The sequence below is a fragment of the Neopsephotus bourkii genome, unplaced genomic scaffold (assembly GCF_033783945.1).
Source record: "Neopsephotus bourkii isolate Nb327-2 ecotype Australia unplaced genomic scaffold, CSIRO-AGI_Nbou_v1 NB_1765, whole genome shotgun sequence".
In the NCBI taxonomy this organism is placed as follows: domain Eukaryota; kingdom Metazoa; phylum Chordata; class Aves; order Psittaciformes; family Psittacidae; genus Neopsephotus; species Neopsephotus bourkii.
The window spans coordinates 7,019,592-7,043,390 of NW_026902239.1; the positions used below are offsets into that span (position 1 = coordinate 7,019,592).

The following is a 23,799-nucleotide window of genomic DNA, read 5'->3' on the forward strand; positions in this document are numbered from 1 at the left end:
GCCACCTTTGAAATACACTTTAAGCTTTATTGTAGGGAAAAAAATATAGGGATTCTTTTTCTTTTCCCTCTCTATTCTTCTGCATGCCATATGTGTTATAGGATACGCACAGTAGCACGTTGCAGCTTATGTCAGTTCAGATTCTACATTGCTACTCACACACTGAGTCCACATGGACCACAGTTGTTTGCATGGCACCTTGGCTTTCTTCTGGCATGTGCTTCTGCTGTGATTCTCTGTAGTACCATTTTTTAAGACAAAAATCTATCTTCTTGAATGTTGTCAAGATGTATGTTATGACCATGTTGGCTATTATTTTACATTACTGGCTTTTAATTTTAACTGGTTTTACTTCTAACTTAATAGAAGACCTTGTGGAAGAAAAACTGGAATGAATAATTTTAGCCTTTTCACAGGCTTGTACCCACATGAATTTTAAAAGTTTGCTTTGTTACATGGATTTGTAACACTACAGAAAATAGACCAGACAATGAAAATAATTTGTGCTTTAGAGCAACATACCCTTTTCATGTGTTTGATTAAACACTTTTTCCCAGTAGAATGGGGAAGGCTTTTTGAAACCAGATTCTTTAACAGAAACAAATTTGCTTATGTGATGTAAGCATTTGAAAAAAAACCTCATATATATAACATATAAAGGAAACCTCGTTTCAGTGTTGTGGGTGTGTATTATTCAGAGTATATATAGCTGAATATCCTAAAGCTCTGAGCCAGCTGGGCATCAGAAGGTTGTTAAAAATGAATTTTAAAAAAAGCAAAATGCCACTAGTAAATATGGAATTGCTGGCTAAGTGTTCCGTTTGGGAAGTCCATGGAAGGGTTAATATTTTTAATGCTTATGGTATGAGTTGCATGGTGGAGAGATGCAGCATTAGAGTACAGTTGTGTGCTGTGGTTGGTGGTAACTGTTCCTGTCCTGTCTGTTCTTCGACCGCCTGGGACTCTGTGCCCTGCAGTGCTCCTTCAGTGTTCTCCCAGCCGAATCCTTTGCTCTGTTACGTGTCTGTCTTGCGAAACCTTTCATTTGTAGGTCGCTGCCGCTCCGTCTGTCACTGTTTAATTCTTTCCTTTCCCTTCTCTGACTCATCTAGAGCCTAGAAGAGGAGATTACGTCCATTTTATTTAGTAAGGAGGGCTTTTGCGCTGGCACCAGAGGGCCCTTCGCCGCCGCCAGCGTTGGGCCAGCAGAGGGCGCTGCGGGGGAAGAGACTACCGCCTCGGCCGCGCCGCCGCCCCAGGTGCATCCCCCCGTCCTCCTCTCAGACCCAAAGCATTAAAATGCCGGAAAGGGTGCCCGCAGCTCACTTGTCTGTCAAGACACTGGGCTGGTGTTAGAGGGGAGAGAGATCCGGCTAGAGATCTTAATTCTGTATCTGCAGCACTCAGGAAGTACCACTTGATGCTTGGTTAAGCATCACCAGCAGTGCTGCCTTACACTTGGTAGGTGCTTCACTAGGATTAAGTCACAGATGGTGTCGATTTTTCATTTGAATTCAACTTTTGCTGCAAACTGTTCACTAAACATACCTTGCATCAAAAATACTACCTAATGCATAGTTTATCATGGGCTTTCTGGAGTAACCACCACATAGCATTCTATTACAGAGCACATACTAATATAACTGCTTTAATCTCATCATTTTGGTTCCAAACTGAATCCTAATGAGATCAGCTCAGTAATTAGCTACGGCTATTCTGATAGCATACAAGCCTAAATAGTTCCCTCCTTGCTATCTATTAGCTTTCATAAAGTAACAGACCAAAGATGAACAACTAATAAAATCTTAAATAAAGTATTTTTGTATTTTGTGTGATGATAAATAGATAGTAGAACACTAAATATGCTTGGGTTGATGATTTGTTTGGTTGTTTGGGTTTTTTTACTTATTCTTTATTCTTAATTATTCTTTTAACTGATAGAAATAACTGCCTCAGTAGCATCACTGGCCAGTGCATTCATGCTTTTATTTTCAATTTTTCATAATTAAATTCTTATGCAAGTTAGTAATATCTGTAATTTGTACTTTTGAGTGGAATGTTTCAACAAAGAAGGAAATGAGCATAGTTCTATGTGAAACTTGCAGTGAATATGCATTATCTGTCTAGTATCACGTATATACATTCTTAAAAGCTTGCTTGGAGGCTATTGCACTGTTGAAAGGGGTTATGCATTGATTTTTCTCCTCTGATTGCTTTTTTGTTTCACAGAGGCATGCTTCCAGAGCAGAAGGGCCGTGTACTGGAATCAGCGATGCTGATAAGGTTCTACTGATTTTTTTTTTTCCACGGTTAAGTTTGGCTCTAATTCTTCCAATCCATCTTCATTCTTTCTTTCCTTCCTTTTTCAGTTAACCATCACAACCATCTTTTGTCTTCTACATGACACGAAACAGCCATCAGCTAATTTTTTTTCCACCATTTTAATTTATTCATATACCCTACTTTTGTTTTTCCTCATCCATGTTTTTTGTGCAGAGTTCACATGAGACTCTTGACATAGTGGAGGAGAAGAAGCAGGCAGAGGTTGGGATAGAAGAAGTAATACTCATAGATGAAACCGACAATGGGAAAATACAAGTTGCCACTGATGCTGGGGAAACATGTAAGGTGGATCATCTGTCAAAAAAGGACTCTTCCTCATTGCCATCAGATAGTAGCAGCAGCAGCAGTAGTAGTGAGAGTGAGGATGAAGAGGTGGGAGAATACCAGCCACATCACAGGGCAATTGAGGAAGTCATCAGGGAAGAACAGGAAGAAGAGGAAGACATGAAGAGGAAAGAAGGTGAAGAAAAAATACAGCATGTGGAGGCCACACCAGAAAGCAGTAATCTACGTGTACCAGTTGAGCATTCACAAGTTACAGCTGAAGATTTGGTCCAGGAAAATGCAGTTGCCGTAGCTACAGAGAAGATTTTGTCAGAGGAAATTAAGCAAGATTTAGGTGAAGAAAAAGAGGAAGAACAGCTCAAACTCAATGGAGATGTGTCTCATGTTGACATTGATGTTGCACCACAAATAATTTGTTGTTCTGAGGTAAATGGTAGAACAGTTTGACAACTAGATTAAGCAGAGATATTTCTTGGGGTGAAAATATACCTGCCTTTCTTCTTCTCCTATTCCTCCAGCTCTTCAGGCATCCAACAAGATTTAGATCATTTGGAAGGGGAAACCATTGATGGGCAGTGAAATTCTGTCTCCTTTTGTTATGGTTTCTGACTTTTTGCTAGAACTGAGTGAGAACCACCAGTAAGGCAAACCTTCTGAAGACTGATATCTCCTTTTTTATGCCTCCCCCCCTTATTTTATACGCACAAACATACTGTATTACTTACGTGTTTCCAATGTTTTACGTCTCGTCTTGTCTATTTGTCAGTTGGTTTTGACACGTCCGTGACATGTAATTGTGATTGGAAAGCAATTGAAATTAGAAAGCACCTGACAAAAATTTTTATTCCTTTTTCCCCCTCATTACTCAACGCTCTTCTTGCACGCCCCTCCCCCCACCCCCTTTTTTTTTTCCCTTTTAAAATATGTCACAGATTTATAGACTAGAGTAAGTACAGTTAGAAACTGCATAGGTGAGACCACCACTTTGTAAAGCGATAAGGCATATATCACAATCTTATGATGAAGTGTTCTGGTGCAGTAGATACTTAGGGAAGCATGCATGGGTTCCAGTCTCAAAATCAGTTGTTTTAAGCCAAACAAGGGTTTGTTACTGAGAAAATTGTATAAAGAAGCAGAAGGGGAAGAAAATGAAGCATGGAGATGATTTCTTTCTAAAGTTGGCATGATACTCTGCTGAGTTCTTCAACAGCTGGGTGGGTTTTTTCATGGTTATTGACTTGCTTGTTGTTGTAATGGTGGCAAGTATTTTTTTTCTTTACACTTAATTTCCAAACTGCTTACCTTGTTTCTTTTGTAGTCTTAAGCACATACAAGTGTTCTGATCAATGATGAGAAAGAATTGGTTTATAAGACCTCGTGAAGTTGCAGGCATTCGTGCTTCCCAAAACCATAGCTAGCTTAAAGAAAAAAGGGAAAGGGCTGCTGTGTGTGCATATATGTGTGAGGGAACAAAAGGGATACTTTTTTTCCCTGGGATTTCTCCCCTGTGCATCCCAAATCAATGGGAGATAGCAACCCATGCATCTAGAAAAATAGCAGAAGGCTTTACTAGATTTTTTAAAAGTTCTTAAATATATTGAAAATCTGCTCCAATAAGTCACAAGCTCACTGGCTTGTAGGCCCCAGGTTAATGCTCTCTTTGTGATACTGCAGAGAACACCAGTGGTTAAAATGGCTTTTTAGGATTGTTGTAAATAGAAGCATTTGATTTCCAGAATTATTACGTTGAATAGAGACTGCTTAAAATCCAGTTGTCAGAAGTAGTACATGTTTAAAAGTTAAACTTGGAATTCCTAGTCCTTATCTACGGTGAAGGAGTAATGATAGATTTTTTTTTCAGATGAGGTGTAGTATGAAAGTTATCCATCTGAGCTAGCTATCAGCTTCTTTATGCAAACTGAGGTTTTTAATTTTTTTTTGCTAGTCATACACTTTTAAACATTTTCCCGTGCCTGTGTTGCAGCTTGCTTTTAGCAGTTGCCTTCTGTGATATGTACTATTGGCTAAAACAGAACATTGCCAAGGTTACTAGGACATTAGAATTTACTATCATGTTGTGTAGAAGTAACAGGGCTGGTTTATTAGTCTTCATTTCACTTTGCTTACTTATTGCATGCTTTTTTCATTCTGAAGACAGTCAAATATTTATCTTACTGTTATAATTTCTTTGAATTTATGGTTGTGTTTTCCTGGTCCACTTTACAAACCTTCTTCTGTCTCTTGAATTGACTGGCTATTTCTCACACCACAGCCTCCAGTAGTGAAAACAGAGATGGTAACCATTTCAGATGCTGCACAGAGAACTGAAATCTCCACTAAAGAAGTTCCAATTGTTCAGACAGAAACTAAAACTATCACATATGAATCTCCACAGGTATGGTGGCTGGGTTATTGCATCGCTTGCAGGCTGGTTTTAATTCCAGTTACTTATAGATCAGAATAGATATTGTCCAAAAAAAGCTTTTCAAAAGCCTCTACTTTTTTTCTAACAGCTAAAATTGTACTTTGACTATGATTTAGGTAAGTGAAATGTTTGTAGACGCAGTATTACTTCTGAAGTTCTAAGTGGTTGTTTTGTTGGGTTTGGCAATTTTTTTTAATAAAAGGATTTTATTGCTGCCTGTAAATATGTCATTTTGGAAATTATAAATGTATAAATTTGGAAATGTATAATTTATGGAAACTTTGTTAAAATACCTTCTTGCTCCTGAAAGGAACCTGTAACTTTGCTCCTAAATTTTTGGCAAGAATGAACGGTAACCTATGACTTGGTAAACTTGGATGGCTTCTATTTAGATTTCAGTTCTGACGGAACTGAAGAATGTGTTTCATAAGTAAACCAGTTTTTTCTTTTTTTCTTTCCTCTTTACAGTTTGATGGCAGTGCTGGTGGCAATGCTGGTGTGCTGCTGAGTGCACAGACAATTACATCAGAGTCAATTTCTACTACAACAACCACACACATCACAAAGGTAAAATACAATAATGTCTTTCTGAACTAAAATAAACCCAAACAACAAACCCTCAAAATAGAGTCTTACATGAAGTAAGCCAAAACAAGCACACTCTGCTAATTTATTGAAGAAAGTTGAATTGAAACGGATTGGAGTCATTCCAGGCATGTGTTGAGTTAATCTTCCTGTGCAAAGATTATTAACAGAAGAGCCCTAATACACAAGCAGGGGTGTCTGGGAACAGGGCAGGGAAAGGGAGAAAGATGCGATTAGGTTTTTTAGTATTTAATATAGGTCTTATTTGTGTGTTTGACAGATGAGTATGTACCTAAATTTTTATGGTTCCAGTCCTGTCATCAGTAACTGATATCTTACAGAATGTTTGTTAATGTAACTGATTTGCCTGCGGTCCACAGCGGTTCTGCTAATGGCATCAGTTATTAGAATGAACTGAAACAATGTTTTCTCAGCCTTTGTGTTGATCCTTGTCCTGCTAGGTTTAGAGCATATTTAAAAACAGATCACACCACTAGGTTAAGCTGCAAACATATTTTGGTGCTGAATTATATGCTCTGCATTCCATGCTTGAAAAGGAAAGAAAAACTTGATCTTAATAGAACAGTCTTGTGTAGTGTTTATGCCAGAGTATGTTAACAAAGTGTGATAGTGATGATGATGGTTATTGTAATTATTTATGCAAATATTTATCACATTTTAGGTGTGCCCCAACAACAACACAGTTTTGAATTCTTGTCTTTGAATTCTTAACATAGCTTTCGAAGAAAATTACAGAAAGCATTGTTAGGGTAAAGCAAAAGGGAAGAAGGAAATCTAAGGTGGGCTTTTTTTTCCCCCCTCAAGACAAGAATTTTCACTTCATCAGAAAGTGGAACAGTAATTCACTGCTTACTTGATATGTATTCAATTTTAAATATTTTTAAGATTGAAAATTGTACTCACAGAATGACAGCGGAAAGGGGATGTTGGAAAGTTATCAGATAAAATCACATGAAATAAAGTAAGCTCAGAATTCAAAATGTATGGGTTTTTATACAGATGAGACAACAGGTCCTTTTCAGTCTCTTGCTTCCCTTTTGGGGAAGTGTACATTTGCTTGTCAAGCTCAGATGTCAAATAATGCTGCTTTTTGGAAGGAACTATTAAAGAAAATGGTTCTGGTTTAGTCTTCTACTAAAAAATGACTGGGATTGCCATAATGCAGCAGATACTTATCTTTTCTTACTGACTGCTTATCACCAATTCAACAGACTGAATTTTCTCCTCTAACTTTGTATTTTACATCCAAACTGTTCACTATTGATAAAGGGACCTGCCAAAATAGTTTTAATATTATAATGATGTTCTTAAAGTCATCTTAGACCTTTTCTAATATGGTCAGTGTATCTTAAGTACTAGTTCTTTTCTCTAATACAGGCTTATTAATGAAAAAACAACAGCATATAATGCTATTTCTGTGAGATTTTTTTCTGTAAGCTAAAATTTGATCCTTGGTGTAAGAAACATAGCATAATATTATTTCCATCAGTGTGAAATATGTTGAAAATATCTCACTAAGGTCCATGAGTGGCAGACCTGAAAATGAGATCATCTTTGTATTTAATGGCATAGGTTTCTTCAGAGGCTGAGAAATGGACCATTGTTGAAATCAAATGAAAGACTAGTGGAATTTCCTGGTTGCTAGATTTATATGGTGGAAGAATCTGGAATTCCAGATTGTCTGCGTATCTACATCTGTTCAGACTTGGGCTCCTGTAACAGAAGGAATTCTCTATTGCTTTTTCATTGACAAGTGTAGCAGTAGCTGGAATGTGACTTACTGTGTAACCGAAAAAAGAAAAGATATTTTAGCACCAATAATACTACTAATTGTAACTCAGTGACAGAAATATATTTGCTTCAGTGCAGTATAAATGAGTGCTTTGTGGCAATATGGAATAATTACACGGATGGTTTCTTCCTTTTTTTTTTGTGTGTGTGTGTGTGTGCCATCTGTAGATGGTAAAAGGTGGGGTGTCAGAAACAAGAATTGAGAAGCGCATTGTCATTACTGGAGATGCAGATATTGACCATGATGAGGTAAGTATGTAAGCTGTTAACACTTACAGTGTGCTTTGTGTAGTCCAGTGAGATCTACACAGTATTTCAGAACCTGAAAATTGGGCAAGGTACAGAAGCTGAATAAGAGGGCATATAAAGACCCTGAGGCTGTTAATTGTGGCAAAGTTGTCGAAATGATAATGTTTTGTGAATACCTTCTACCTAAAGTTGCAGTGAATTCAATTCTAACTTCATGAAAGCTACACAAAATCTAACTTCATGAAAGCTACACAAATCAACATAATAGGATTTAATTTAACTTCTTGATTGTAATATACTGAGAGCTCTTGGGGAATTTAATTTCACATTTTGATTTGCCTCCAGAAAGTGGCTCTTGACAAGCTGAATCTTTTCTTGAAGCTCATAATTATATGACAGGCCTTGGGCATGGCTCTTGTTTGCCTTGCACATGCTCTTCAGACGTCCAGAAAGGTCACACAATATCTTTAATATACCAGACAATTCTCTAAGCCCCTCTTTGTTTTAAGTGGGTAATGAAGTAAAAAAATAATGAGAAAAGAAGTATAAAGTACAGTCACTGAAGTTGAAAGCAGCTGTAACTTTTAACAGATTTAAGAAATATATCACTTTTTCTTCAGTGCATATGGAATTCTTTAAATGCACAAATTACATGCTGGATGTTTATTCTTTTGTCTTTTACTTCTCTACATCATTAAAGCAATTTTCAATAGAAAAATAATATTTTAATTTGAAGTTTCTGAATATGAATGCTTGCATTATTGTAATTTAACAATTAGAGATTTAAGGCTTTTTCACTGTTTATTGTTTGATTATAGACACTGATTCTTAAGTCTCAATACTCGCTTTCTTTTCAGTCTTCATTTGTACTACAGGGATTACACTTGACATAGGTGAACTAATAAAAAACTGTTAGGATGAATACATCAGCAAACATCAGTATTGTTCCAAATGGACACTGTTCTTCTGTACATATTTCCTTAATAGGACTTCAGATTCATTATCATATAATAGTTAAGGTGGCTAATTCTGGTGTTTCCAATCTCTTTTCAGAGTTAGGAATTTCTTCTCCCTCTTACCACCTGTGGCTCAGGAAATTGTCACTTTTAAAAATCAAGATAAACCTTCAAGATAAACCTTTTTGTTACATTATCTTTTTCTTGCTGCTTTTAGTATATTCAGGTTTTCTTCCAGTTGTGGTCGATACTAAGGTGAAGAGTGAGCTTACTGTTGCTCTGGAATGCCTTCCAGTTTCTTCTTTTTTGTTTCGTGTTGTGTTCCAGCAGTAATACAGCTCACTGAAATAGGTTTTAGATCAGGGGAAAGAATAGGAGGTCCCAAGTGCTCTTTTGCCTGTTCTGCTTCCGGGGGTGCTCTTATGTGGTTGGCTGTAAAACTTTATATAGCATAGCATAGATCAGTTCAAAGGGACCTACAACAATCATCTAATCCAACTGCCAGTTCTGTATATTGGTACATCTCTTTAAGATGATAGATAAGCAAGAAAAGTTACAGGATACAGTTATTTGTTACTGCCTTGAAATTCTGGTGAATTTTTAGCATAGTATTTTGGCATTTTTGGTTGGATTTCGTGTTTTGGGGGTTGGTTTGGGTTTTTTTGTGGTTTTGTTTTTCGCTTGTTTGGTTTTTGTTGGGTTTTTTGGTTTTGGTTTGTTTCTTTTTTTTATCCCTGAGACCTCTGAAGTTAGGACTTTAGAATTCTCAACAATTACAACCATTATAACCAGAATTTCTTATGCTACTCTCCCATTCTCTGTTCCCACATGAATGACCTTTTGCTGCTGCCGTTACATATTTCAAATACATTTGCAGGCCCTGGCACAGGCAATCAAAGAAGCCAAAGAACAGCACCCTGACATGTCTGTCACAAGAGTAGTGGTGCACAAAGAAACTGAACTCGCTGAGGAAGATGAAGAGTAAAGCAAATACTTCAGGTAAGCTTATGTATGTAATGAGCATATTAAAATGCAGCATCAGTTTTCTGTTGTGTTCTGTGATAAAAGGCCTGAAAAAAATATAGAGCATCAGATTTCCTTTGCTTTTTGCAGTGGTTGATGTTAAGAAGCTGCAGCTTCAGATTTTTCAGACTTGGTGTTTTTTAATTGTAGACTTGGATTCAAGGAGAAGGGTTCGTTTGAAAGGATTACATGAGAATGGGAGAGATTTAAAAATAAATAACGTTTAAAAAGCAGTGTTCTAAGTTTTCACTGGGAGATGGTTTTTACCGATGAGTCTGTATATTTAGCTAAAAAGGGCAGGGGTTTTACCTGTCATAAACTTCAACCTGCAGCTTCAGGAGACTTCTAGATATTATTAGTGCTATTCATGAACAGCCACAAATATATGAAAAAAGAGACACTAACTCGATTCCAAGTTTTATGTAAGCTACTATAAAGAGAGGAGGATGTATTCATTATCCTGGTAATTTCTCATGTTGAGAAGATCAGTTTTATTCCTGTGCCCAGGTTTCCAAAGGGCTGATGATTTCACTGTTGAGTATCAGTTCTGCAATCCAGAGGAGAAAAGAGGCAAGCATCAGGTTGAGAGGATATAAAGCACACTTCGTGAATCCTACTCTGTGAAACGTGATCATTAAAAGGAATCTGATTCTTCTTGAACTCTGGTTATTGATCATAGATGGGTTTTTTTTTCCGCTGAAAGACACAGGCTAAAGCCTAGATTTATTTCATCTACCCACAAGTGTTTTGTGGTTTTTTTAGCAGCCGGATATGAATGGAGGGTCTATGTGGCTGAGGAAAGGAGAGCTAATACACATTGCCAACTGTTGACATGTATATGACCAGTTAGAGACTTGTATGTTGTGTGGTACTGGGGAGATCTGTTTTTTTTTGCCCGGGGTTTGGGTTGTTTCACTGGTCCCTTGATACACAGTAACATTAAAACGTTCACACTTAAACCATCCATCTCACAGTTTCAGCATTTACATAGCACAGTCTAAGGTAGAAAGATACACTAAAACACCAGAAGTGATAATTTGGATTTGCAAGCATTTGCAGTTGTAGTATGTGCTATCATGACATTCTTAATTTATAATTAATCGGTGTGAATTTAAAGGTCTTGGGAGTAGGGATTGCCTCTTCTTTTTTATTTATGCAGAATGTGCCAGTTTCTTCATGCTACCTTAGTCCAGAAAAATGTCTTTCAAATAGGTGTCCAACATAATCTATCCCATATATATCCTATAACAATGCCTTTCTTGAAGGGACTGAATCATGGGAGGAAGAAACCATTTTGGCAGGTTTGCCCCACATTTTTACATTAGCGACCAGCTGCAAAGTTGATTCCGTGCCTTCATCAAATGTTTAACTACTTTGTATTTGGGGTGAAAAAGAATTAAAAGAATTCCTTCCATCTGCTGAGGGTGTTTTGGGAGGTTTGGTTGTGGTGGTGTGTTGTTTTTTTTTAAGAAATATATGTATTGTAGAATGGTGTTTGCGGTGTATCTGAGAGTGTCAGATGCTCATGTCTGAGTTTGCCAGTTGCCTTACAGCTCTTGGTCTGAAATGCTTGTGAGAGAGTATAAGAGGCCTAGTGAAGACATTTCTCCATGCTGCTCTTATATTTGAGACCTGGTGACTTGTTAGACTGATGATGGCTTTCACTTACTAAGGAAAAAAAAAAAATCTGTCTAAACACAGGCAACTGAAGTGCTTTGAATGTTCTGTGTCTTGGACCAGCAAGACCCATATTGCCCTCCTGTAGCAGCAACTGTAGGCAGGTGGGATTGTAGAAACAGCTCTGGACAATTGTGTTTAGTCAATGGAGCCATACCATGAACTTTGATTAGTTGTTTCTAAGCTCTGCCCCCATGACTACAGCAGTATTGTTTTTGTAGACCTGTTTTCTCTAATAAAAGTGAAAGAAACTGCCCCTGATTCTGAGGGATTATTAGTTGAACAAATATCTTATTTTTTTATTTATACACTAGATTGTGGATTAGAATTTTGTGTAAATTGTGCAATAGGCAACTATTAAAATACCGTAACAATTCTGGTGAGGGGAAAAAATACAGTAAAGCAAGAAATGCACTGAAACTGAATTGCTGTTTGTCTCATGTGGCATTAACTGGAGCCCCCCCACCACCAATTTTTTTTTTTTTTTTTTTCATGAAATAACCTTCTTCCCAAATAACCTATGTGGAAACAATGACTTTTTGATTCAGATAATGTGACACTCACATCGTATCTGTTACAAATGCTTATGTAATCAACCCCCTCCTTTTTCTTCCAGAAGTAAAAATGATACTGACCATGATCATGACCATGAAGAACTGTAACCATTCCAAGTCACCACTACTCTACTGAATTCAACAAGCCTAGCAATGATGACCAGATGCTCAAGACTTAAATGCCAATACCATACCAAACTCCATTTTAACATCTTTGGTCTATATTCCCTTAAAATCTTTCGTGTTTATTTTTATAACCACTTCTTAACAATCTTAGATTATTTTTTTTATGAAATTTTATAGGGTATGATCTTCTTTTGCACAAATACTTGTATTTTTGAAGCTGATTCTTAATTATATGAAAGTGAACAAAAAAGTCCGGCAAGCATTGTTCACTGGAGTAGGTGGTAATTGTGCAGGAAGAGGGAACTACTAATTTAGAGATAGTTTTTTCCAAATACTTCAAGTGAAGTCTTTACTGGAGTAATTTACAGATTTTTTTTTTCTTTCAGATTATTCAGGTAAATATATGGTATCAAATAACAAAGATTTTTATAAAAATACAACATTTCCTAAAATTTGAAAAAATATATTTCTTTGGATAAATGTTACACTGATATCTCTGTAACTCTTTCTGTTCTAAGGTTCTCTGTGTGGAGCAGAGATGGTGTGGCAATCTGTAGAGGAGAAAGAGTTGCAGACACATTGCTTCTGACTGAGCACTGTGTTCTTTTTGCACTTTGGTGCCAATGCTCAAACTTTTTGCAGCCATTTTGTTGTCTGCAGCATTCCAGATAAGGAAAGAAGGAAGACAAAATCTTTTTCTTTTTCCAACAAGAGATGATCTAGGCAGCTTAAAACCTTAGTGCTTTTTCCTTACTGTCCCAACTTCAGCATTTCCATTATTTGAATACATGTGTAGAATGCTCGCTTTCTATTAAACCTCACTGTCTCCATATTAGAACTGACATTTCTGCTATAGAGAAGGTATACATTTCAGATGCTTCATCTAATGGTTAATGAAGGTTTTTAGGATACTGAGTAAAGGCGTACAATGGGCTCCATCCATAAAGCAGTAAGACAGTACCATCATTTGAGACTGCCATTGAGAAAACCTGTTAATTATTTTGGATTTTATTTTTATGTTGTTCTTGCAGGGGGGTTATTTGGTTTGGTTTTGTTTTGGTGGGGTTTTTTTGTTGTTTTTTTTTTCTGTCCACTCTGTGTATAGTTAAAATGCCAAATTAGATTTATAGCAGCTTGAAGTTGTATTAAGTGATATTTTGCTTTCTGTAATTCTGTTATAAAATAAAGTTGTTTATTCTCTGTATGACATTTGGCACTCAGACATAAACTTCGAACCTACTTAAAGTGAGCAAGTCAATTACAAGAACTGGAATTCTAGAGGTCACAAAACCTTGAAAAGCAAGGATTAGTACGAGTAGTCTCCAGGGTTTCTAGATGAGTGGCACTATTATCTGGCTCCTCATACTGATACTGAAGTATCAGTGTTGTTTAAACATCTTCCAAAAAGCACCCTGGTTTCTGTGGTTCAGAGAGAAAATACTCACATGCCAAAACAGACGAGGTTTGGACAGCACAGTGCAAGTTCAAATGCCTCTTAGTCTGCAGATGGTTCTACCGAGTTCATTGAATTAGGATGTACTGTGAGCTTCAGGTAACAAAATAAATCATAATACTTCTCACTATGTTCTTTTTCACTTTTGAGCAATGCATTTTTTTGGTGCCATTTTCAGTTTAGATTGCTGCCATGTGCCAGTATGCTTGCTTAACAGAAATTCCTATTAGTTTTGGCTTTGTATAATTTGGATAACAAAAAACAGCAGTAACCAAGATATTGATTTCTGTATTCATATAGGTGTTCTCAGTTACATCACACACTACCCAGAAAAATAGCAAATAACAATCTTACTTGCCTTTCGTCAGAAACATTCTTCCTTCAACAAGGGGAAGAGAACTCCCCCCAGCCTAATGACATAAGAATACTGACACCTGTGAAAACAAGAACTCATACACTGAACATGAGCAGGTTGGTTGCCAAGGAAGTTGTAAGTTTGGGATATGTAAGTGGAGGTCAAAATGGAAATACATGGATTTAAGGGGATGTCTTAATGGATTTTTCATACAAAAGTATGCAAGAAAAAGCTCTATTTTCAGGTATTTTTGATACATCATTATGTTAGTTGCAGAACTCGGTTGAATGGTAGGAAAGCTTGTCACTTAAAATTATTGATTTGAATCTTTCTGGGTTGTTAGACACTAGATCAGTATTGGGGTTTATTGCAATTGTATTTAATTCTTAAAAGTGCAAATACTATATTCTTGAAAGCAATATTTCACTAAGAGCTTCATTTCTTCAAAAAGTAGTCAGAACCTTTTTTGTCAGAGAAAAATTAATAGGGCTTTCAGGTCAGCATATCTTGTGCATAGCTATTGCTTCCATTGATTAAACATGCACTAATTAAGCAACCATTGTCACACAGAAAGACATAAGCCCCAAGTGTGATCTAACCTAAAAATAGTCAAGTTTTATAGATTCTGGTTGTATGTAATTATTCAGTTGTTGTGGAATATTGTGCTATTCTGAGTTTTCATCATTACTTTTTTATCTATCTATAGCAAAAACTGCAATAGGCAACAACTGAAATTGTTTTCAAGGCATTTTACAAGCTGACTTTTTAATACATAGGTAATTTCAAATATAGTTACAGGCCAATTTAATGAGAAGATACTCCAGTAATTCTGGATTTTATTTAGAATAATGAGTCATGTAGGTCCTACACAGATACCTAATAAATCTTCTTTTTAATCATGATGACCTAAGGGTTCATGATAAATGTTGGAATTGCTCTACAGATTGTTTTCTAGATTAAGATTTCATAAAGAACAAGTAAGCAACTTTGGTGACAGACTGCTAGGAAAAAAAAAGCTTTATTGTTCAAAGCACTGAGCAACTGCAATACAAAGTGTCTCAAAGTGTTCTTTTATTTGACAACTCAAGCTGAATGGCAATCTTTATTTTAAATTGACTAGGTGGAATAAAATAAATGAAATACTTTGACACAGGTCAGAGTTTGAGATGTGATAGTGATCAGAATGACAACTAACTACTTTTGGCCGGGATGCAGTGGGAGCTTCTCAGCTTTTAGGCACATTTGACCTGGAAGTAGACTGTTTGGAACAGCTGCTATCCTGTGCTGTTGACCTGACTACACCTCTGGAAACCATTTTGATTTTTTTTAGGCTGCTTAGTTGTTTGGGGTTTGTATACTACACTTGAAAAAAGATACTTGATTAGTGATATTAGTACAAATTATAAGCATTACAAATTATGCTCATACTTGTAGCTTAAAGCTACTCTGTTTGGCATGTAGCAAATAATACAAGAGGTTTTGGAGACAGAGTTTATAGGAATGGCTGTACTGGGCTAGGCTAAATGACTTATCACTCCCAGATTCCTATCTCTGAGGGTAGAGAGAGGAATTCCTATTGGTAGTTGCCTAGGGGTATGTGTAAAAATTAAGTACTGTACTAACAAGTACTGCTTTCCCAAATATTCTTCCAGCGTTCAGCAATTGTCAAAGACTAACTGGTCTGTCAGTCTTTCATACTTACCTGCCTCTCTGGATTTTTGTGTAATTGCTTTTAAAAAAATTCCTCTGTCAGGCATTTTCACCATACCGTATGCCTTAAGAAAGAAAAACCAACCACCTTTCATTTCTCTTAAACCTGCACCTGGTGGCTTCACTTCACCACTGCAGGTGCTAGAAAACACACCTAGCACTCTTCAGGCATTCCCCAGCCAGAAGCTATTCCACAATTCTTTATTGTTCTTAGCACCTTCCTCTGTACATTTCCTACTTGAATATGGAGACTTTATATTCTGTTCTGGGAACTGGAGAGGAAGCAATCACAGATAGACAATAAGGTTTTAAACATGCTTACATGTTGTAGGTTGAGTGGAATCAGATTTTTACATTATTGCTAGTGACAAGAAGACAGAGGTCTTCTCAGTGATAACAAAAATTGAAGGCAAATTATTTTCTTACAATCACTGTTTTCATATAGATTTAGAGAATGCTTTTATAATTTATTTAGACAAAGACTTCGTTCTGTGGTGTTAATTAAATATATTTTTCCTTTTTGAAGAAATTATGTAAGGTACTATGATGAGTTTTATGCCAGTAGCGTAAAGAATTGAGATATTTCTTTACTGAAGTAATGGAACTGAAAACAGCAAGGCCTGAGGGCTTTCATGACAGGTTACTGAGTCTTGAATGTTAGATCCTTCTACATGTTAGCGATTACTGCTCTGGAAGCAGTTGTATCAAAGGCATCCATTGTATCTATACAGTAATCAGTATCCATACCACTATTTTACAGTAATCAGTATCCATACCACTATTTTACAGTAAAGTGCTATTGAAGAGTAGTATCACTTTTCAACATGTTAAATTTCTCTATTAGCAGTCATTTTGATCAACAAAATCAATTTTATATTGTGGTGAGGCTTGCTAAACTTCAATTCTGTATCTTTACATGTGGTCCAGGTCAGTATTTGCTTGGCAAATGGGTGTGTGGGATAGGAGGGTGGGATGGGTGGGGGTGTTACATTTCCTTTAACATTTCCTTTCATATTCAGTGTCCAAGCTGACCGATTTCTCTGTTGGCAGCGTCTTTCTTAAATGTAAAATGTCAGTTCTTTGCAGTAGCTATCTCAAATTACCTGCAAAGGACTGTGTAGACTGTAATTAATAAAACCAGAGGAAATGATATATTACAGCATTTTGAAAGCTTTTATTTAAAGATACCAATATCATTGAAGTTTATGTACTCAGGTAAGCAGTAGTTTCTCTGCTGTGGCTGAAGAATTTGCTCCTTTTAAAAGCTGTGGGTTTACTTAAAGCAAAAATTTGTTATCTAAGGATTATGTAGGAAAACATGAACTGTTCCACAGCACAGGATATTAAATCATTTGACAGTATGACTGTGTTGCAAGGACCTATACTAGCTGAGGAACATATTCGTTGTAGGGAATATTCCTTCTAGGAATTCCTTCTAGGGACATATTCCTTCTAAGAACATATTCCTTCTGAGGAATATGTTGGACTCTTAAATAGCAAATGATGAAATAACATACCTCTTGAGAGGTACAGAACACAGACATGGCAGGAGGCCAGCAGGTCAGACTCATCGATTCTGTACCATGGGTTTTCTAGCTGAGACAGCTGTAAGCAGAGGTGGATCATTAGAATCACTGTCTCAGGTCTCTCTCCTTAGACACCATGTTATACCTAGTTTTAGCTTTTGGCTCTCTACTATCTGTGGTCTGTTTGATCTTCAAAATCACAGCTGAACAGGAAGGAAAATCGATGCTGAAGAAACTGGAAACAGGAGAACAGACCTCTACCTTTACATTCGTGTCTGGATGTACTAGTTGTAAAGAAAGTGTGTGCTGCTTTGAGCTGTGGTGTATTAGGCCTGCCAGGCAATGTAAAAGTCCAGGTAAGAGAGGAGCTCAGGAAGGAGGTGCTCCCAGATGTCCTGAGTAGCTATGCATGTAATATCCACTCAACAGCTGGGTGATAGGGAGCTACTGTGATTTTTCTATTTGAGAGCTGCCTTTGGAATGCCTTTTTCCTTTTGCTGTCTGAAACAGATCATGTTTGTTGCTAGTCAAGTGAAATTATTGGTGTGAAGTTTAAGAACCAAAGGACTGCGTGCTTTTCTCTTAGTGGGAAGAACAAGTATATATGAAAAGTAAAATGAGAACAGTGTCTTTATTCTTTTGATTGCAAAATATTGGGTAAAGACTTCTGGCATAATCACAGGTGGGGCATCCTGAAACACATGGAGAACCTCTTAATGTGCATCCAAGTGAATTGCCAGCTGGAGGTGAGGAGCGCTGCGGCTGAACTGGAGATTCCTATGCCAGCTGACTGAGATAAACTTGTTTTTTCTGTTTTTACTCTTCTGGGTTTGGCTGTGGTTGTCTTACAGGGTCGCTTCGTTTGAAGTCAAATTCCATACATCTATCTTGTGTTTATAACTTTTGATGTTCAAGTCAATGCTGTGACTTCTGAATAAAGGCTTTTTCCACCCAGCACCTTCTGTTGATTTCAAATGGAACCACAAAGCACTTCGCACTTTCAAACAGGTAATTCTTTTGGGAACCTAAAAAGAGACTACTAGATTTAATTAGAGGTACTTGCATTTAAGCATCCTAACTTTTATCTTTATTATACAAATGTACAGGTACCTTTTTTGAAGTAACAGTTGGATCTTCGCCTGTTCGATGAAATGTATTACTTGCACAGATGTAAACCAGTGTGATGACTTAAATATTTAAAAAAATAAGATAGAATGTGATAGGGGACAGGTACATATAGTAAATGTACATGCTGTTTAACTCCTGTTTTCTTGCAGACTTTGATAAATTGCAGTGTTTCTTAAATCTGTGGTCATGGTCTCATTAATCTTTTTAATCAAATAATTCAGAGGAGTTCTTGAGTCTATGAGAACCAAAATTGTGCAAAACCACACATAATCTCAGACAAGGCATTATCCCCTTGTTTTTGCAGGGTGGGTAATGACAAACAGCTGTAATGGAAGGTAATTGCAGACAACAGTTGCTAGCAGATAGGGATATTGAGTGTCATGGACAGAAGAGTCACTTCTCATTCTTTATCAGCTTGGGTTAAACTTAAGAAACAGAAACTAAAAGGCAATAGTGCTTTCAAACAGTCCGGGTTATGTTTTTGTGGGCCATCTGCCACAGCTAATCTAGGGTGTACTAAAAATTATACATCTACAGCAAAGGGGGGAGAGGCAGATTTTTTTTGTCTGAGGTATGAAATGCAAAGAAAGAAAACTCAATGAGGGTGTTTATTTTAAAAATCATCCATTTGTCTTTAAACTAGAATAATAATTAGCTGGTTTACAGAATACTGACTGCATCTTTTCATGGTTTCAAAAACTGGCATGGTCATTCAGCAGAGAGAAGTCCTTTTGTTTCCCGTCACTATTATATTTTGCATACTTAACAAAAACTTACGATCTTCCCCAAAGTGTTCAAACTAATGAAAAAGTCAGTTCCCCTTCATTACCCTTCTCAATTCCTTAGACATCAGTTCTTGTAATGAACTTGCTATTTCTGCATCTTCAGTTTAATAAGACTGCCTTCCTTGTATGCGCCAGCTCAGCTCTCTCAGGAGCTTGTTATACAGCTTTCTTAGTAGACTAGGCAGGGGCTAGCAAGCAAGGTGCTTTCCCTCTCCCCAGATCCTAACTGACACAGAATGTTGTAGGAGGTCTCTGGTGCCTGATGAGTTCCATAAAGTACTTTGCTTGGCCTCATGTGAGAAAGCAAAACCTGTTACAAAACCTGTACAGCAGCAGCTCTTTCATTTGTACAGCACAGCACTGATTATTTTTTTCTTCCTTGCTGATTTGTTTTCCTCCATGGTATTTATCTCCAGCTAGTTATTTTTAAACCTTCAGAGCTGCATACTGGATTTAAGCTTGCTTCCTGAGATGTGAGACTCCCTGAAATTTCCTTTGGTTCTTGTATTTGTTCTGGTTTTGTCCAGATCTCCTGGATTTCTGCCGCTGGCCCTGGTAATTTAGGAGGACATTTATGAGGTCTTCTGCCATGGCTGGTTCCTCATCCACTGAAAAATAAACCAACAACACAAAATTCCATGAAGATGGGCTAATTTGCTGTGGTGAATTTTTATAAAGAAAAGGAGCTGGTGTATATTAGTAGAAGCTAATGTTATGAGATGGAAGGTACCTAAGTAGCATGTTTGTACAGTTTGCCCATTCTCCTAGAAGGAAGTCGTCCGAGTTTTGAGAATGGGACTGTGCTTCTATGACCAGTGAAGATTGACATCAACAGAAATACACTATTCTCATTTGCTTCCAATCAGAATAAAATCTCTAAGTAACAGCAAGGTGAGCAGTTAGCTTGTACTGGCAATTCGCATTCTGCTTTACTGTGGCAGTGCCATGAGAGCCTCAAATTGGCCTGGTCCTGATGCTGCCCATGGTACATACAGAACAGAAAAATGAACTCTGCCCCTGTAACCTGGAATCTTCACAAAAGGACTGTGTCATCAGAGACTGTCATGAGAGCTTGGGGAGTATTTGGAGTGGGATGGCGAAAAAACAAAATGAAGAAAATAATAAGAAAAATCCAGTTAGCATAAAACACTTTTTCAGGGTGCATTAGCTTGGAGAATTGTGTGCTGTTTTGATGCTAAGGTGGAGTTTATTTACGTGAAGCCTCTCTCTTGATGCACAGAGGAAAATGAACCTTGCTTTTAATAATGCAAATTTGATTTTTTTTCTTTGTTTTTGAGATCTAAGGAAATAGGCACCTAAGCCTGCTGAATTTCTGAGGTTTTGTCAAAGAGAGGAAGCGTTGGTATTTACAGGACTCTGTTCTCAGGTTTCTCTGTGATTAGGCATTTTGCTCACCTGATAAGGTGAAGCTGGCTCTTTTGCCTGTATAGGGAATGCTGCTTGGGATTGGCTGTGTGAATTAGCTGGAGGCCTACATGGTAGGTTAGACTCTGCCTATCTCAGATTAAGCAAAAGAAGGGCTTGGAGGTAGACTTGGGACTGTGGTACTCAAACTATTAAATAGACATGAATTCATCCTGCATCCTTTTGAGAATCCCACCCATAACACCTGAGATCTGCAAGCTGAGAATCTCCTTCCCTGAGGTACTGAACAGCCAGATGTAATTCCCTGCAAGCATTCAGACATGTGAGAAGCACAGAAGCAATATTCCTTTGGCAAATTAGTCTGTCAATTACTTTATTCACCTTTCTCTCTTAAAGCCTTGATTGCTTTAAGAAAGTTTAGGAAATTCTTGCTTACTTTAACTCGCTGCAAGTGCAAAGCTAAAAATTCTGTGCTTGAAGAAAGCAGGATTTGACACTGGGTTCTGCTGATTATTTACAGACCTGCAGAAAGTGCAGCTACGGAGGATGTGGACTCTGTGAAAAGGAGACAGGCCAGTTTGTTTCAGTAGTTGTTTGCTCAGCATGAATGTGAATGTTTGTATGTGTCTTTTCAGATGGGCTCTTTTGGCTTAATGAAAGTATAGTCTGAGCCTCAGCAAAGTACCTGGACTGATGAGATCTGTAACCCACCTGCTTTTCCTGTCTTGCTTGATCCCAGCTGGAACAGAAAAGCAAGAGCATCACCAGGGACAAATGAGTGTCTCAGTATTATTTTGTAATAAGTAATGTCCATAGCAGACGGACACAGGTGTTTAATTGCTACAAGGGAAAATCCGCGCTTGTATCCAAAGTCTAATGCAATAGTTGAATTAGTTTCCATTTCAACCATTTTAATGAAAGAGCTCTCAACATTTAGCCTTCCTATTCCCTCAGGTACTGAATTGCTTGATGTTCTTGGCACCAAACTACTTTTTGGTGGTTGTTTATTAGTGTGGGAAAAACTGTCAGCACCTTGCTGTAAGGATAATACATAACTGAAGTCAGAGCTGGGTTAGGTATACAGCACAGGCTTCCCTAGTTGATCAATTCAGCATCTGAAAGCACATCTTGAACAGGAAATGTCTGAGTTTTAGCAGCCTGAAGGTAACTTGTGGTGTATGCCTGTATGCAAACAAACACCTTTCCCTCTCTGTAAAGGGTAGGATCTAAAGTTAATTCATTCTGTGTTTCAAGGTGTGACCTTTTTACTTTTAGTACTGTGTTAAATTGCCCAATTTTTAGGATTTCAGAAGCTGCAGGATAGAGCAAACAATTAATGTGCAATCGCAGTACTTGATCTGGCATCTAGATAAGGGTCCTTCCCTAGCCTTGTGCTGATGGGTACACTTAGCCTTCTCCTGTGGGGCCGATGCATCTTGGGCCAGCTCAGGGTTTATCTGCAGAGCTCTGTGGCCAGGATTGTCCTGCCTGCTCTAGACAAGGCTGCTTTTGAGATCACAGATGAGCTGCTAGAGCTGAAACCTACAGTGCGTGCATTGTGGACCATTGTCGTGAGCAGGGTTCTCACTAAGCTGTACCAGGAAGCATATGAATTTCAGAGAGGAAAACTAGGATGTCATCTTAGCTTCCCTAGTGCTCCCTATGGAGAAAAGGTTCAAAAGGCAGCCAGTTTGAGGAACAAGCTTAGCCAAGTGCCTGCAACAACATGTTTTGGCAGGGCTGAAGGAAAGAAAGGATGAGGACTCTGATCTGAACGTGCCCTGGGCCTGACCTTAGCAGCTGGAAGCCTAAAACAAAAGCAGAGCATGTGTGAATCTGCTGCTGCAGCTGGGACCCAAGGCTGAAGGTATGAGGGTCATCCCATTAAAACTGTATGATCTGATGTACAGGGGTTTCCATCTAAAACTCCCCTCCTGCTGTGGTGGTAGCTCGGTGTCTTTTTTTGCGAGCAGCCTTGGTTTGCAGTACCCGGGTGTGTTACACTCATGCTGCATTTACTTGCGTGGGGATGTTTCTTGTTTTTTCTCTGAAGATAGAAGTTTGAAGTGAGTATAAGCTGATTTTAAAATAGAAGAGGCAACATGGCAAACATGGATTCAGGCACAAAGTAAAAGCAAATATGTACCTTTCAAAGAACAAAGATGTGCACTCAATAACCAGCTACTTACAGGATGTAGCTTCTCTAACCTGCCTCACTGAACACTTGCATCGTGAAAGCACAGAGGAAAATTATCTGTACTTTAACTACCTCATTATTTTTCTCCATTTTGGTTGTCCTTTCTATAGTGTAGTGTAGTAAAATCTACAGTATGGTACCTAAATCTACAGAGTTTTGAGTGAGATTCCAGTCCAAGTTGTGAGCAAATTCCCGTAACATTTTTCAAAGAGGAAATGATCTAAAATGCAGTACAACTTCGTAAAATATCATACTTCAGTTTAGTTAATGGTACAAGCCTAAAAGCCTGTTGAATTGAGAAGTTCTCTCTGCCTACCCATTCAGTGCCCCCAAGTCCTGACTCACCTTCTGTTAGTTTGAGCCTGAAGAAGGCAATTAGCAGCAGGAGTAAAGCCATGGGCATAAAGACCCCAGCAAAGAGAATATAGCCAGGCAGCTCCTTCACAAACACCGAAAGTAAGTAACTCGTGTGCATTTTCCTCTGCAACAGATGAAGTGAGCAAGATCCTTCAGATCTTCAAGTGTGGAGCTTATTTATCCTGCTTTCTTCCTTTCCTCCCTGCATCCACATTCTGCCCTTTGCTCAATCCATTATCTCTTTTTGGACTTTGGCTTGTTTGTATAAGCCGGTGATTCCCAGTGGGACCGGAGTTCACTTGCAAAATTACTCAACCACAACATTTAAAAGTGCATGTTGTGGTAATGTGGGTCTTTGAAACCTTTGGGATTTGTCTGGGAAGGGCTCAATATGCAAGGCTGCTGCCTTTTGAGCAATACAGGTTCTGTCATCTGCTAACTTTGCACAGGCCATACTGAACAATAAGCCCTCTATTTCTAAAAGTATTAATTTTACAATAGATCTCAAATGCTCACTCATGGTGAAGACCTTGTTATGAACACCACACAGGCTTCTCTGCTCTGGAGGGTTTTCAGACCTGACCACTGAGGCCAGCATCAAATGATGGAGTGGATGCTGTACCAACAACATTTTTCTGAAGAGCAGCTGCAGAAAAGTGAAACTCAGGAAGGTTTCTTTCTTAGCAAAGTGGAAAATATGTGATTGTGTGTGTGTGTGTGTTTGAGGTGTGCCAAAGAGTTCAGGAAACTTTTAAACACTGAAGTAACTGGATTTGAGATGTGCAGTATATTCAGTTTTTCCCATCTGGTCACCAGCCTATGGCAGAAGTGGGTCTAGGATACACTGGTTGATTTAAAGAGATGATT

The 23,799-nt window shown here is 37.9% G+C and overlaps 2 protein-coding genes across 15 annotated transcripts in view; one reads left to right on the forward strand and one right to left on the reverse strand.

The window, feature by feature from the left end:
- The window catches only part of EPB41L2 (erythrocyte membrane protein band 4.1 like 2), a 102,373-nt gene extending 89,131 nt beyond the window's left edge, over positions 1–13,242 (forward strand). For 5 of the 14 annotated variants that reach the window (XM_061378367.1, XM_061378366.1, XM_061378370.1 and 2 more), the window contains 8 exons: positions 1,113–1,259; positions 2,230–2,283; positions 2,497–3,054; positions 4,901–5,023; positions 5,522–5,620; positions 7,619–7,699; positions 9,533–9,654; positions 11,972–13,242. In XM_061378367.1, coding sequence (XP_061234351.1) covers positions 1,113–1,259; positions 2,230–2,283; positions 2,497–3,054; positions 4,901–5,023; positions 5,522–5,620; positions 7,619–7,699; positions 9,533–9,640 — 1,170 coding nt within the window. In that variant the 3' untranslated portion in view covers positions 9,641–9,654; positions 11,972–13,242. The remainder of the gene's footprint in view (positions 1–1,112; positions 1,260–2,229; positions 2,284–2,496; positions 3,055–4,900; positions 5,024–5,521; positions 5,621–7,618; positions 7,700–9,532; positions 9,655–11,971) is intronic. The other 9 variants (XM_061378371.1, XM_061378372.1, XM_061378375.1 and 6 more) reach the window with 5 other exon arrangements.
- Positions 13,243–18,805: 5,563 nt separating this feature from the next.
- Positions 18,806–23,172, reverse strand: SMLR1 (small leucine rich protein 1). The gene is made up of 2 exons (XM_061378391.1): positions 22,921–23,172; positions 18,806–19,600 (listed from the first exon to the last, which is right to left on the reverse strand). The coding sequence occupies exons 1-2, from the start codon at positions 23,048–23,050 to the stop codon at positions 19,446–19,448; spliced, it is 285 nt and encodes a 94-aa protein (XP_061234375.1). The 5' UTR covers positions 23,051–23,172; the 3' UTR covers positions 18,806–19,445.
- Positions 23,173–23,799: the final 627 nt, after the last annotated feature.

Bases quoted from the DNA above. Each gene is read 5' to 3' on its own strand.
- SMLR1 (XM_061378391.1), bottom strand. From the start codon at position 23,050: ATGCACACGAGTTACTTACTTTCGGTGTTTGTGAAGGAGCTGCCTGGC. The intron at 19,601-22,920 runs GTGAGTCAGGAC...TTTATTTTTCAG, and splicing joins CAGGCTCAAACTAACAGAAG to TGGATGAGGAACCAGCCATG.